The following is a 17,046-nucleotide window of genomic DNA, read 5'->3' as shown; positions in this document are numbered from 1 at the left end:
AATGAACAAGAATTAAATGTACCAGATACTTTGATGGATTGTAGTATTCATTGCATATGTAATGCCTGCAATGCTTTGATCTGTCTAGCTCTGTGGACTGACTGACTAGCAGGAGCACGTGTGTGATCAAGGACTCACACCTGGACTTATGTCATCTTAGAATACAAATTTAGCCTCATTCATTGACTTGCAACAGTCTTGCTTTTTTCTTTAATTAATATCCAATCCTGATATATAATAGGAATAGTACATATTTACATAGAATACATTTGTCCAATTGTGTTTTGAGTAAAAACTCATGGCAATATGATACAGAAATTACCATGGAATAGATTACCTAGCCTGCTCTGTCTCTCATACCAACAGCTCAACAGCTGGGCATTTTATCAGCTGGACCCCGGCACACCTGACATGGCCATTTTTGAACCATGTTATATACAGAATACATTTCCCCTATAACCCACCCACACCTCCAAATACTTAAAACCAAAACAAGAAGAGCTGTAGGAACCCTGGAAAATCATCAAAGAAGAGCCATGAACCTGTATCTTAAACCTGTTTTGTCTTCTCCTTTATATTCCAGCTATGTTTTCTCTTTGCATATGCTGCAGACACTGCACATGGATTACTTGAATAAATGGAAACCATTCACGAGTAAAGACTGGCAGGGCAAAACCCAAAGTTTTGCTATGAATAACAATGTTAATGGGGTAACATAAGTTACCAACTAGAGAAAAGAAAACTACAAAACCCTTTTGCTAACATCTGAACCATTGAAATTCTCATCTTTTCAGCATTCAGGATACTTATATCTTTCCAAATTGGACATAAATTAGGGTTGTTAATCTGTATCGGATGAACTGTTTGTCTTGTTTAATTTTAATGAAAACAAGACAATAATATATATCTGAAAATAATAAATAATATAATATGTATCTGAAATAGAAACAGTAACATTAAGCTCACTAATAAAGATATAGTAACATTGACTGAAATGAACAAAATAAACTTTCTTTAAAACAGATTTAGGTATCAGGAGTAAACATAAGATAACCATTTAAACAATCTTGCTATATTTAAAAACCCACAACACGACCTAATAATCTGTCAATCAAGAAATTACTTTGGCATTACAAAGGCAGTTGAGGATTCACAATCAAGCAGGAGAGCGTGAGCCCTTACCTTCACCTGCATACGCCAGGATGGAGCGGGCGCGCATCTGCTTCCCTTCTGTGGTTTTGCCGGAGCAGGTGTGTGAGCAGGAGGACCAGGCAGACCACATGCCGAGCACACAGTCCTTTGGGCACGGTGCTTCACACACCACCGGGATTGGGTAGATGGCATCTCTACACAGCTGTCTGTCAACCTCTTCTCCTGGGAGAAAAAAAAAAAAAAAAAGGCCAGTAGCAGTCTATCATTTGCTAAATTAACTTAAAATGAGCAATCTAGTCCAGATGGGCACACAAATAAATTAGATTCTGTTCTTCTGTATAAACAAGGTAAATAGATTGTTTATCACTTGTCTCCTCTGCCTCAGTTCTAGAAGAGCATACTTAAACCTAAGTTGATTCAATATTTTCATGAAGTGAATGCCAGCCTGGGTGGTCTTCAGGCTTTCGTTTTATAACACATGCCTGATCTCACACAAAATCCAAATGTGAGCAACAGACCTATGGAAATCTGTGTACGTGAAGATGCATGTAAAGAAATGACCTAGTTTTCAACCAGATTTAAAGAATAACTTGAATTTTTTTGATTCGGAATGGATGCAGCTCAAGTCTATCAGAATTGCTAAAAACTTGCTTATGTCAATGTGCAGAGCATGAAAATAAAACGCCAGATGTGTTTTCTTAAAAAGGAGAAGGGGAAAAACATCCTAACTTAGCCAGTTTCATAATCCACAATTCATCCTTTGAATTGCAACTATCCATCAAAATATGAAAAGCTGCAGTAAATTACAGTGTGTTGTTTGGTTAGAAAGATCTTTTGTAAGCAGACCAGCAACACATCACTCTTTGTGTCATGGAAATATAACAAGATCTATGTGTTTGTATTCTGTGGGTACACATTTCATAATAATAAAAAGATCCAGGCTGGTATGAATTGCTTAATGATATATTAGCTAGTATTTTAGTAGCAGGACTGCTTTTGTTTTCAATCAGATAATCATGAGAGCACTGTGTCTGAGGTCTGTCTAAACAGCACCTTAATCACAGCATGGACAGTTTTGTGAGGTGACATGATTTCTTCATCAAACAAGTTAATATTTATTAAGGGGAGAATGAATGAATCAATGACCACATATTCTGATATCAGTAAGTCTCATGATAAATCTTCCTGTTGGAGCAAATGATGAAAAAAATGAAGAAGTCAGGTCCAGGTTTTAGAATTACAGCCTTGTTATCACAACATAATGTCTGTTATGAGGAACTGAAAATTTTGCATCTAAGAGTACACTGGACTTGATAACCACATACAATTAAGGCATGAAAGAGCCAGTTCAGTTGTAAACATAAAACTTTTCTTTTTTTTTTATTTTCTAAAAAGGATAAGGCTTCAAAGCATTTCAATGCTTTTTGTGCTATATGATCTTTGCTGTACTAAGGCATAAAGCCTTCTGTTATGATTAATCTATTGAAAAACTCTTGAATTTTACATGATCCTGACAGGACAAAACATGAGTTGTCTACATTATGCACTTTCTAAGATCCGTCATTTCAATCTCTTTGTTTTAATAGCCAATGTCAACAAAATAATGTCTTATCAATATTTGCAAATGAATCTAAGTCTTCAATACTACAAGATATTTGTTAGACATATTGATTAAATCCCAGTAATTGAATCACAAAGGCATCAGTTACTGTTAGTAACTACCACATGGATTCTGAAAGCTGATTCAGTGAGAACTGAGCAGACCATAAAGATCTAAAAACTCTGCTTTACCAAGTCTCAAATTAGGCTTTATTGTTCAATAGATGTATAATACTAAATTGATCCAAACACTAATCACAATCAAAACTACATAAACTGCATTTTTTTGTCACTCAAGATTTACAGTTTTAGAACCTTTTAAATAAGAACCTCTTAAACTGAGTTCCTGAAACCAGGAGGTGTTTTAGTACTAAATCAGATCATGAGTCCCAGAAGTGTTAAGCAAATTCTTTGTGAAAGAGTTAAAGATAAGGGCCATCTATTCAATATTAGATCCTTTTAAACAGGGACAAATATTTTATTCATACAGAATATTTAGGCACAACAGAACTACAAACATCAATCTTTCTTGGTTCTGAAAACCAGGGAAAATCCTGCAGCTCATGTTTTTAAAATAGCCTAAAGTAGTCATACTCATCTGAATTATAAAGACCTTTGAGATCAAGTCAGTCTCCACAGCTATATTTTCCCATATTAAAACACAAATTTGAGCCCTGCCAAAGGCTTTATGGCTTTCCCATGCCAAGTTCTGCTTCTCTCACTGGACTCAGTCTCTGCATCAATTGCTCCCTCTGTTATATTGCAGGTCATCACACCCTGTGCAGGAGGGATTCTTTTCTGCTTCATCAGAAGGGCATTTTCTTGGGTTCAAGGACAAGAGACAGAAGAGAGGACTGTAAACTTTTCCTTCAGACAGAATAAAAAGCTAGATCTCAAACTGTTCCATTGCTAGGTAAGACTCAATAAGGCAAACTGCTAGGACACATGCACACTTTGCAAGAAATGCTACTATCACAATAAAGTGTATCACAGTATAAACAAATGACACTATACTGAACTTATTAATCACCCATTGGCTTTTAAATTTAAACTCAAGTTTAATTTGATGCCACGACAAAGAATATTTTTAACTTAGTTTCAGTCTGAGTTTATATCTCAAAAGAAAACAAGCCTTCACTCTCTCCCAAAATCAAAGGCCCTATTTTTCCTTTGCTTTCACAGAGAAAATATTCTAGAGATATTTATCTTACATATTGGCATTTCACTTTTGTCAAGTGTCCAATTCTTATCTGATGAATTCAATAGCGTAGAAATGTAGTTGGAAAGAATGTCTTATAATGGGTACTTCTTATCTTCAGGGAAATATTTTATTTGTACTAAATTGTTTCTGACATTTCACTAATGATTTTATGAACAACTTGACCTTTTTTGCCTTCCTCTTCAAAGTGCATAGTGTAGTCAACCACCAGGAACCACTCAGCCATAAGCTGGGAAAAATGCCAGTGTAAAGACTACTTAGAAAAAGTCCCATTTGAAAATATTTGTCATTGGATGTTGAAGCAAGTCCAGAGGAGGGCCACGAAGGTGAGCAGGGGGTTGGAAAATGTCTCCTATGAGGAATGGCTGAGAAAATTAGAGCTGTGCAGCCTGGAGAAGAGAATCCAATGAGACATTATAGCAGCCTTCTAGTCCTAAAAAAGGCTGACATGAAAGATGAAAAGGGGCTTTTTAAGAAAAGCATGTAATGATAGGACATGGTGGAAAGGCTTTAATCTAAAAGAGATAAGATTAAAGAAGACACTCTACTGTGAAGGAGAAGAGGCACTGAAACAAGTTGTCTGTAGAGAAGGTGAATGCTCCATCCCTGGAAGGGTTCAAGACCAGGTTAGAGGGAGCTGTGAACATTCTGTTTTAGTGAAAGGTCCCTGCAGAGAGGTTGGAACTAAATGATCATTAGGGTCCCTTCCAACCCTAAACATTCAATGATTCTGTGATTTTATTTGAACATTATGGGTATAAATTTATGTTGCACAATATTGAAGACAGAACTCCCAAAAACATTACTGAAAGGCCTCTGTCCTGGGTTACTTATAGTCTAAACAACAGAATGACAAAAATTAAAAAGCAGAGAAATTAAAACAGAATATGACATTTCTGTCACGAGAACTCTTCACCATTTATCAATTGACTGCTTCATTAAAATCTGGAATCTAGCAATATTCCATATTTACAAACAATGCCTATGTTGTTGAATTATATTTCTCTCTTAGGCAAGAGACACACATTTTGGACTAAAATCTCCAAATTTCTCTTAAGGAAATGGCAGCATGTAAAAATGGCAGGAGGCAAAAGAGGATTTGTTTTTCAAAAAATTTAAAATGTCAAAAAATTTTTAAACCTCTCCTAAGATTTTTTTTTTTACAGATTTACTTCAGTGAGGAGTGCCAAGGGGATAGCCTTTCGAGTCACTTCCTCAAATAATTATGCAGTTAGACAATCAGAAAAGCAAGTCACTACATTAAAACCTCCTTCTGGCCAACTTCTTAGCTCAAAGACTTCCTGGTATGTGTGCACACATGAGAGCCACTTTTGAACTACACAACGATTTAGCTGTTTTAAAACAAACAACCAAAAAACACCAAGCCAGCTACCAAACAACAACAAAAAAATTTGGGCAGAAAATTTGCCAGAATATGCAATTTTTTAAATATTAGAGAGGTAGCTTGTGAACGGAATTCAGGAGGAACTGATTAATACATATCAGTACTCATATCACCATTCTTATTACAATCACAAAGCACGTATTGTATCACATATGTGAAAATTTAACTAGATGCTAAAGGTTGGGCTAGACCACATTCTGCAGTTAATGTAGTTGAATGGTGTCAGTCCTATGTGTTTTTGTCTACTCATCTGTAAAATGTTTTAAGAAAGTTCCAATGAGAAGCATTCCTAGAGTTGGAATCACTAGAGAGACAAGGAAAAGAAATCCTCTTGCTTATTGTACATCTTTTAACATGGTGCATGCTTCAGTGCACAGTAAAAAATTGCTGTCAAATTCTGACCTGTAGTAAATGGGAAGGCAAGTGCTTAACAGAGAACAAAATGTTTTTAAAGCCTTAAAATGAACAGTAAATTCACAGCAAGATTCAATGAGGCATAGAGAACAAATTTAAAAAAAAACAGCAAAAAATTGCTGCTGGAGACCTATGTAGTAAGTCAATGAGCCTGGTCTCAGTTCTAAATGAGGAAACTAGCTATTGTTTCTGAAAGATTGGCCTATAACCTGATATAAACTAAGTACATTTTGACAATAAAATAAAAATAAATAGAATTAAATCAAGAGAGTGCTTTGAACATTAATATCCAATATTATTTTTAACATGCCTGTGTAATCAGTAAAGGACAGGAATATCACACTGTGGTAAACCAAGTTTTACAGTTGTATTTTAAAGTTCACAAAAGAAGTAACGACAGCAACAGAGTCCAAATGCTAAAACTGCAGACTTTGTATTATTTATTGCTTGTTCCAATATGTACAAATTTACTATTATATCTTCAACTTGAAAGAAAAAAGTCTCTTGTATCTGTATCTTGTACATGACGTGTCATCCACTGGAAAACTGCTGGGCAGCTGCAATACTTAGAAAAGCACCCCAGGGCTCAACTTCAATGTGTTTGTGGGTGAAGAAGGCCTTGTCATTATTTAACTGCCTTCAGTAATGCCTCTAAGCATGGGGGCTGCAGGAGAAAAATGCAGTATTACTTCACACAATAGCAAAATCTGTGAGCTGTGCTGGTTGCCACTGACTGTTTCCTTCCTTTCCTGTGCAGAAAAATAATCAACAGGAAAGTATTGAACTGCCTCTAGAGTGACTTGTAAAGGCTGAAATGGCTGAGAATGTTCTTTATCTTGCGCTCCTATGCAGTTTCACATATGCATTCCTTTCACATGAGGACCTGTATCTCTTCTTACACTGACTCCCTTGTCAAACTCAAAATATGTCAGAGTGGCTGAGGAGCCAAAAATCCTGTGTGGACTCTGCCCATCAAGAACAAAATATGCTGATCTATAGTCAAAACTTACTAAAACCAGATCTGTGCTATGTGCTCAGTCCAGTTTTCACTTGGAATTAACTTTAACCACAGTCACAGTTAGTAAACCATATCCTTCTCCACTAAGAAGTCATCAGCCCATTATCTAATTAAAAAAAATTCAAGAAAATCACTAAGTAAGAAAATGTACAAATTTATCCAAATGTGAAATTCCATATTAGATTTTCTTTAGCAATAACCTGGCCAACACACTGGATTATTAGTCTAATGCAAAATGGAAATTCTTAACATTACAGAAAACTTATCAAAACCTCATACATCTTCACATGCTAGGACACCTTATATCTGCAAGTGAGCAGACAGTAATCAATCACCAGGATAAACTGAAATTATTGTTTTAATTTCTAATACTTCTGCATTTCTTTCAAATTACTAATTGATCATCAAACTTCATCACAACAGGAAAAATCATGCCTGCCTAGCAGGAACAGTGACAGCAAATTATGTTTTCCTTTCAAACCTAGAAGCTCCAGAAATAGTATGATGTTTTCTTTTTAAAATGATCAGGAAAGGACCCAGGACTGATTTGATTTTTTTTTGGCAATCCTATTTTGTTGTTTGTTTTTCCTTATACAGCTCAGGAGGAGTTCTCTGAGGAACACTGTCTTTCTTAGAGTGCGTGTCTCTAATTAAAATGTACACACAACTTCAAAAAGCTGAGCCAGATTTTTCAGTAGGGAGAATTTAGAAGTTAATCACTGAAAACCTAATCAAATAAGGCACAGAAAAGAGAAACTATAATATTTACATTAAATTCATCATTTCCCATCTTGTTTAGCTCAACAATCTTAATAGTATTTGGAAGAAAAAAATAAAACAGCATGTGCAGCAGCATCTGACTGAGAACAATTTTTACCCTTGAATCAGTTCAATACTAGCAAATAACACATATTTTCATATACAATAGGAAACTTTAAATGTTTTATTGATCCCACTGTCCTTCATATATTGTTGATGGTATTTATTCATATCTGCTCAAAAAAAAAAAACCCTTTAACATTAGTAAAATGGCAGTGTCTTTCAAAGCAGCAACAACAGTGTATTACCTTAGTAATTATTTTCCATTACAGTTCCTGAATCAGCTGTCAAAAAATACTGATAAATTTTCAACATTTGGAAGAATTTTTAACCTCTCTAATTATCAAACATAAAGTAACATTAACCACAATTTATGACCTCAATATATCCTACTTCACTGACTCCTAGGTTTTTCAACAAACAAAATGTGAAAAGATTGCATATCTTCCCCTTGTATTATTCTTATCAAGTGAAACTTCTACATTCATTTCTGATGCTTAGGTGCCTAGCTGGGAGTTCCAAGTGTTAAATCAGTTGCTAATTCCCTAATCACATGCCTTTCTCTCAATCTCTTTTGCTAAGTAGCATTTGCATTTAATTAAGTACATCTTAATTAGTTGATGGTTAATATTCTTGAAGTAATTTTCTTCTAAGAAGCCTAAGTAGAAACAGCACTGATTTCAATGAAGACAAATACACTGGTTACTCACATCTGTTCATTATGCAAAAATGACAGAAAGTTGGTCTAATAGATTAATGATACATAAACATTGCAGGATTGTAAACTGTTTGATTTGCTGGTTTGCGTGTGCAAATTTACCGTGGTTTTGGTTTCAGTGTAGTATCATACAGTCTTTTCCTTACTGAAAGAAAAATGGTAAACATGATACTTTGGCCACTTACTCAAAACCCATTGTGAATCTCATAAACATGTATGTTTCTATTTTTTTTTTTTTTTTATAAGAAATTTGAAAGCACAAGCACAGGTACCATCATCTTATTTACACCTTTACCCTTCCTGTGCAGACAAACTAGTGACATATAGAAAAGGCCATTAACTGCTGTCCTTTCCCTATGCAAATACTGGATGATATATGTATTTTATTATAAAATAAAATAATAAAATTTAAAATGTGATTATGACTTTTTTTTAAAGCAAACGTTTGCAATGACAAATGACTAGTAATGACAGGAAGTAATAGTATACAAAAGAAAAATAGCTGGAGCTTAGAAACCTACCACATCCAGTGTTTTTCCAATCAAAGATAAGAGCATCTTAACACACTTAAGAAAAAAAATCACGATCTTTTTATTGTTTTCTCTTCCTTAATGAGATGAAACACCACATTTTACAAGCAGTAACTTCTTGTTAATGGCTATATTGAAATCTCTATTTTATTCACCTCATGGGAAAAATAATTGTGATGAGTGGGATGACACTGGCTTCAAGAACTCCCACATTAATGCAGAAATATAATTTCAAAAATAGTACCTGAATACTTCAGCTCCTTCACTGTAACCAAGCCAGTAAACGAGCTCAGTTACAATTTACAGGGTAGCATGTGTTCGCTAACCTTTCCCACAACACAGCAAATTACCAACTGTGTAGAAAAAAGCCAGAAGCAGGTAACACTCTGCAAGTGGTTTATAGGAAAGCTGAAAGATGTGAAAGCCATTCTGCTCCAGAGATGAGACAGTTCTGGTTACAAGGTTTCTTCTCTGTCCTTAAATTCATCCGAATTTTCAATCACGCAAATTTCAAGAAAAGTGAGTCGCTGATAAGAGATCCAGGTCAGTATTCCTCAATACATCAGATAAATAATACATTAATACATCATGCACTATATACCAAACAGTTACAGGAATAACCAAAAACAAAATAACACTCCATACCTTGAAATAATGGTAACAATAAAAGGAAAACTCTGACACAAAACTTAAGAATATATTTTAAATATGGATATTTCCTGCTATAATCACTTCAGATGGAAAACATCTTTGCATATTCTTTGGCAGGAACTTAAAAATAATGATTAAACATAATGAACTAACACACCTTCAGATACAATATTAATGCTTTCAGTAATCTCATTTTCATGTCTGGTAAAAACAGAACATATGTACCTCCATTTATATTAGAGTCATCTATCAGGATTACAGTCATGTAGACAGTCTAAATTTGCCAGACACAAATAAAACTAGGAAAAGAAATAATATTTCTTCACCCAAATAATATATTTTTATTTAAAATGCAATGACATTTGGCCAGATTAAACAACAGTATGAAAAAATATTAACCCATAACTATGCTAAAATAAAAATATACACAAAAGCAGGGAAAAAAACCCAAAAAAACCAAAACCAAAGAAACACCATGCTTTTTTTTTTTTTTTTTCCATGAAAGAAAATACTTATTATTTGGGCTTGTCTTCTGTACTCAATGAGATTGAGAAAAGTGAAAAATAACTGTTCTGTTTTTGCCATCTTAAAATTTCTGGTAATCAGTTTGAAACTTTACCTCTTATTCCTTTATGCCCTAAGTCTTCACTTTATTTTTCTAGATTTATTCAGGTTGAAAACCTGAAATTGAAAAATATTTTTCCACTCTTCCCTGTATTTCTAAGTGGTGGGGGTGATGGCAGGCACAGCATCAGTTCCCCCAAGCATACAGCAGTCACTTGGCTACCAGTGAGGGTCTCAGTTTAAAAAATATTAAAAAATTGAAAATAAAATAGATACACAGATGAGGGAAGTTCCTTCACTACACACACAAAGGCACACTGAGGGTGTCTTGTAGCACTAACTATGGCTTAAAAAGTAACACAGCCTTTTTATCTCTGGCACAACACTCAAAGTTACTGAGTGCGTATTTTGTATTATGCATCAAAGACTAATGGAAAACTCTTCGTACAGATGATACTTCTTTAATTCTTTACTACTTCTGATAGCACTGAATATTCAATAGCATGAAATAGGCTGCATATGAACTACTAAAGTCAGTATCTCTGAAAATGCCTGACCTAAACAGGGATACTGAAGAATTAATCCAAATTAATTAAACTGGGACTTTGAAGAAGATTAGTTACTGTATTAACATTTTGTGTGGCTATCCTTATTCAGAATAAAAGAGAAAATTCTTGACAAATAGAATTAAGACCACTTTAACTTTGAATAAGAGGATTCACAGACACATTTAATATAGTTTAAGTAATTATTTTTGCAGTTAATTTGGATCAGCTTTGGAAAGTGTCTTCATGCATATAAGCAAAGTAAACAAAAACTGAAACATGATATGCCTTTAGCTGAAAATCTATTCTTTTAACTTGATGCTATAGCAGACTTATACCAGAGGGATAGAAGTTCAATAATTCTAATAAAGACTCCAGCAGAGTACCCAAACACTGCCTAACAACAGGAGTAAAATTTTCCTACTGCTTGACAGGTAGTTGAAGCATTTTCATGCTTCATTTGCTAATGTGGTCTTACTGAGAATGATAAGGAACAGAGAATACAAGTGTATTGATCATAACCAAGCAGAGTTGCCTTCTAGTGTCAAGTAAGCCAATCAAACGTCATCTTGATATGAAAGAAAAAATAAGTTTGATGACAGGCTACGGTCCCATTGAGAATAAAATCAATATTAGTCATGGGACCAAGTGGGATCAATATGTCAAACCAATAGGCCATTTTAGCAGGGTGGAGAAAGGAGGGGAAAAGTGCTGACAGAGCTATAAGGAAAAAAGAGGACAGTGTGAACCTCGAGGATGAGATCACTTGAAAATTCTCAATGTATTTCTGAAAACACTTGTCAAAAGCACCATGTCACCTTAAAAAGATATCACTAGTTCCAAGAGCAACAGAGCATTCTCAAAAACTTCTCCCAATCAATCCACAATTCATATACTGACAAACCCATATACAACTATGACTTAGAAAAAAAAAATTAAAAATATTTCCTCTCTTAATTTTTTAAATGTTACAGAAGCTCTACTTCTGTAGAAGTAGAGCTTGTGTTTAAAAGTGAAGAAAAATATTTTCACAGACTTTAGAAATAGTGATGGTGTTATTTGAATATTGGTAACAGATTTAAAATACATGGATTTGAAAATGCAACATGTATTTATTGCAATGTATTTCTTTGATAATTTAAAAAACAACATGTTTTATTAATCACTGGAAATAAGTTTGTCACTGCTTAGTATTCTCAGCAAATTTTTTACTTCATTCACAGGTATTTTATTGTGAGTGGTATTTTACACATTTCTCCACCCATTCAATAAGGACAAAGCAACCTGGAGAACAAGTTTGGGAAGGGCAATGGAATGTCAATGACTTCAAACCAGTTTGATTAGAGAAGATATTTCTGGTGTGCTGATCTGAACTAGATTAACATTCAGGGATATGAGTTAGGAATAGAAGTATAAAAAGGAAATAATTGGCAAGAAAAAGAATAGCATGAAAACAATGTGACAGCTCCACTAATGTCAGTAGAATGACAGTGCTCGCCACAATCTTTTCAACAATTCCCTACACTGAGGTATTAATCTGCATATTTTCAGCAATTACCTTAAATGGCCTGGTTTTTCAAGAAACAACAAGAATTTGACAAACTTCAGGCTTCTCATTTTCAGCATAAACATTATCTTTGGTTAATAAATTTATACATTTAAGCTTTAAAACTCAAAAAATTGCATCATAAATGGGTTCATATACACTTCAGCAGTGCAGTATTTTCCTAGAATTTGGCCACCAACATAGTAATGTTATTCTTCTCTCTAATGCAAAAGCTTACCTTAGAGATTAAGACAGCAATTAATGTTCTGCACCTGACAGAATATTAAGTGAATTTTCCAGTTGGTCAGTTATCTAGTATTTCACTACTATGCTGTGAATTTGCAGCAAGTTTACAACTGTGCCTTCATATACATTGTCATACATCTTGCCACACAAAGACACGTGAAACTCAAAAGGGGGTTCTTGAGAGAGTGAGAAAAATTATTTTCTATGGCAAAAGGTGATTGCAAACATTTTCTTTGCATTATTCATCCAGCTGCAGCCAGTAAAGAGTTGTCACTCTCTATGTAATCTGACAGCTCAATTCAATCACAGTTAAAACATAGGACCCAAGAGGTGTAAGAGAGATCACTGCCACTGTCATGTTTACACACTTCTGAGAAATGGTTTTTCAATTAATTTCATGGATGCTTTTGTCTGTGTCCTACTACTGGCAGATAAAATGCAGTCTTTGGAGAACATCTTTTTATGCATCTTGCAATGAATATCTTCTCATCATTAAGAGTGGAAGGCACAGCATGCCTTTAGGGAGCTCAGACTGTGAATTAATCTTCTCTTTTGGAAACATTTTCGTAGCTGATTCCTCCCTAGAAGACTAAAACTAACCCATGGTTTTGAGTTTTTCTTTCTCCTAGCCTCCATGTGAATAGATTCAGAGAAGGAGCTGTCAGGAAAGCAACCAGAGGTAAATACCACTAGATCTTATAAATTTATGCTGTGGAAGGAAATAGAATAGCATTGTCACAACTAAACCAAAAAACCCAGGAACACCTCTGCAAATATAGAGACATTATGACTCTTCTACTCTGTTAGTAAGTTATGCAAGTTAATGTCCTAAAGTCTCAGATATCTGAGAGATTTCACTGTAGATTGACACCTACTTACAGAAATCCATTGTACCCTGAAAATAGAGTTCCCTTTTAATACTGGTTTTCTAGAAGACTCCCACAATATATAAGATGCTTCTAGCTAATATAATTCTTCTTTTTCCCCTATAAATAAAAATACTCAATTCTGAGACACCGAGAACAAGAGATTTCATGTAGTTTCTGCCTAGTATCTTTTCTCTGGAAAACACTTATGCAGCAATTCATTATTCATAAAATAGTATCAGTACCAATAAAGGATGTCTAAATAAAATTAGAGATAAACATCTGGTTATTCCTAGGGCAAGCTTTACATACTTAATCCAAAAGTTACCCCCAAAACTATATCACGAAACCAAACAGTAAATGCCAAAATGAAAGCTGCCTTTGTATAATGCAGGTTTTTTAACTGTATAATCACACGCTTATTATTTTTCCACTGGGTCCCTTCCTCCTTCAGTTCACAGATTGGAAACTCCTTAATGAGGATCTATTTGGTATTTTTAGTTTTATTCTCTTTGTTCAAGTCATGAGCCTATGTTTTATTTACCACATACTAATTAAAAGTGTTATTAAAACAGAATTGGCATTTATCCTAAGATCTTTCTGTCATTACTATCAGACACCCACTAGCACAGCGTTATTTTCAGAACACTAAAGATGTGGTGGGTCAGCATTATTTATATTTTGCTGATGCTGAACAAAAGCAAAACAAAATTAAACCCTGAAGAATAGGACAACTCAGGTTAGCTGTTTCACATACATTGCATTCATTATTACAAAATGCCCACTTAATCACCAAAGAAGATATATCTGTCTCACAAATAAGTGGCAGATTCTGTGGAGAAAATGTCATGCTGGCACAATTAAATGATTGAATTCTTCCTTCTGATGTATTCACATATGGACCAGACAATCTTAATTTCCTAATGTTTAAGGGCTTGCCTTTGAAAACTAAAATATGAAATTTTGATGTAATATTTCTTTCCAGTTTTCTAGTTTAAAACAAAAGTCAAGTGTTAAATAGTATTTCTGCCATGGGTGTAGCACTGATGCTGGAAACTGCTGCTCTGTCTGGTGATCTGAGATAAAAACAGAAGCAGACTAAAATCCATTGCATTCCAGCCCTATAAGTTACGAATTTTCTTTTCTTCCCCATTCTCTGACTTCTTATTCAGCCCTATTTTCTCTGGACACTAATCCAAGTCTGTCACCTCACTGTCCTTTTCACCCATCCCTGACAAATTCTTTCCGGCTGCTTGTCAAATCCTCCCGTGGGCTGACCCTTAGCACATTAAATCCCTTGCCAAATTCATATAAAATGCAGAGACATTTTATAACTTTGAGTTCTTTACTTGGTCTCATGAAATTGCCCTGGAGGAAGCCAGGGTCAAATCCTACCTTTTCCCAGTTCAACCTAACTGCTTGACCAGAACAAGATTCTTCCTCTTGTCTTGCCTTATTTTCACCAAGTCCCAGATACAAATCTCTATTTCCCTCTCTTGGGGTTGCAGCTACATCACAAACTACCTGCACTTCAAAATCTGAAAGATATTACTGGGAACACTGGAGAGACTGGTATCAATTATTTACATTGATTTTGAGTAATGATCGTGTCTGAGCATGTTTTAGTTTGAAGCTTTTTAAGTATTCAGTGAAGATGCTGCTGTGCTGTGCCCCAGAGTTTCAAGAATTGCAACAAGGCACATAAGACCTTAAGGCTCCTAAGTGGCCACTGGAACAGTTGTCTTGTGAAATCAAGTATTTTTTGGCAGATAAGAGTGATTTTCCATTAATCAGTACTCAACACAAATTATGATCTATGAGAAAGGTCAGACAATGAGCTGTTCTAGGCTGGAAGTACTGAGAGTTTATTAATTCCATCTCAACATGACTAGCTCATGATGATGGTTCTATCCTCACCATTTATCAACACAGTGCTTTCACAGCTTTGAAATTTGATAGCATTTATTCAGAAAATGGACAATAAGTATGCAGGATGTTGTAAAATATAAATAGGGCTGCATATTTTCTTAGATGGAAAACTGACTCCCTTCAAACCTAGTGTGAATACACTGTCAAAGAAGATTTTCTCGTAAAGATTAATGACTAGTGCTGTGTCATATAATCTTATGAGAAAGTGGTACTTAATGTATAGCTATGTAGCATTATTTTTATACATAACGTAATCAGATGTAAAATTATCTCTTCTAAATATGTTTTGTCAAAAAAATTTCTAGTATTTTCTGGGCATGTTCTAGAGAGTTGAAAAGTTGACGCACAAATCCAAAACCAAAGGAGTCCAATACAGTTCTAGAAACCCTGTTCCATAATCCACCCATAACTCCCTAACCCCCTTTTTCTTTCTTCTTTCATAATAGCACAATTTTAAGTGATAAGTGGAAAAACTGTACAGCATTAAATTTATCTTCCTAAAAAACCCCAATTGTTATAAATTTTATCTACAATTATCCCTTTCTGTATTCTTACCATGATGAACCCTGGAGTCTAATCAGAATTGCATTTCAGTTCCTGCATTGCTGAATATTACAAAAATCAAAATGTATGCATCAAAATCCCTCCCTTCTAATTTAGTCACATACAATTCTTGCAATATCCTACTGGTTGTGCCATCAAAAACAAAAGCAAGCTACTACCCATATTCCTATGGATCATATGAAATGCTGCACTCTTTCGGATACATTTGCAAAATATTTGCGCTTTCCACTCCAGTAGTAGCAAATTCTACTTGCAGAAGTCAAATAAATTTTACGAGTGCAGCATTACTTTTTAGAAGTAAACAGGTCAAAGTACACCAAACTCGCCTGACCAGAATGTCACATTATGATCTATGACACCAGAAAAAGATTTTGGTAATTAGGTTGGCCCACCTGTTTTTACCTTAAATATATTATTTATGGATGTTAATGTCTGATTAGGCATTGTCCAAGTGCAACTCCACCTTCAAAAACATATGATAAATTGGAAATAAGAGTCTATTGCATTTCATAAGCGTTAATTGTTTGATGGACTATGCAGATGGAACGCTGGTTTTGTTTTATTTATCCCTTTAACTGAAATCATCACATCAAATTGCAGGCAAACTATTAAAGACATGGACAAAGAAAGTTATATATTTCTTTATGTAATCTATGTAATTCTTTCATATAATTCCATATAATTAAATTACTACATGATAGATAAATACTAAAAGCATCCATTCTTTTATGAAATCAGTAGTGATATATTACTTACTTAATATCAAGATGAGAAACAAAAAGGAATTGATGTCATCAATTAAGTGTGACTTTTTATTGACAGAGGAGTTATCAATTGTCAGACTATTCTGAGACTTCAATGAGATAGCTTAAGCAGTATACTTCACTCTTATTTTTCCTTATATTATTTTATATCAAATAAAACAAATCTTGTTAAAAATAGATGCCTAAAAAATCCAATACTCTGAAATATAATGGCCTGAAAGTGCCAGTTTTAAAGTCCTTTAAATTCACTCACTAATTCACTCCTTTAAATACCCTCACTAAGAAATTAAATATACCAAACATCCAAGAAACAATATTCAATAGTTCCTTATGTTAGCAGAAAAATTAAAGGAAAGGAGGGAAGGACCTGGGTATGGGTTTCATAGCCTATGTGTTTACAGTGAGGAACAAGTAGGCATCTTACATTTGATTTAAATGTCTCAGATGATCATCCAAAAAGCTGTCAGCAGCAAAGAACACTTTAAAACAATTCTGTT

At 34.5% G+C, this 17,046-nt stretch overlaps 1 protein-coding gene across 7 annotated transcripts in view; it reads right to left on the bottom strand.

Annotated features, from left to right (window-relative positions):
- The window catches only part of THSD7A (thrombospondin type 1 domain containing 7A), a 266,504-nt gene that overhangs the window by 68,142 nt on the left and 181,316 nt on the right, over positions 1 to 17,046 (bottom strand). For all 7 annotated transcript variants that reach the window (XM_086855894.1, XM_086855865.1, XM_086855880.1 and 4 more), the window contains one exon: positions 1,183 to 1,374. In XM_086855894.1, coding sequence (XP_086712020.1) covers positions 1,183 to 1,374 — 192 coding nt within the window. The remainder of the gene's footprint in view (positions 1 to 1,182; positions 1,375 to 17,046) is intronic.

This window comes from Cyanistes caeruleus, chromosome 1 (genome assembly GCF_971803275.1).
Source record: "Cyanistes caeruleus chromosome 1, bCyaCae1.hap1.1, whole genome shotgun sequence".
NCBI classification, from domain to species: Eukaryota; Metazoa; Chordata; class Aves; order Passeriformes; family Paridae; genus Cyanistes; species Cyanistes caeruleus.
Note: the sequence above shows the minus strand (reverse complement) of the source record. Positions and strands in the feature narration are given on the sequence as shown.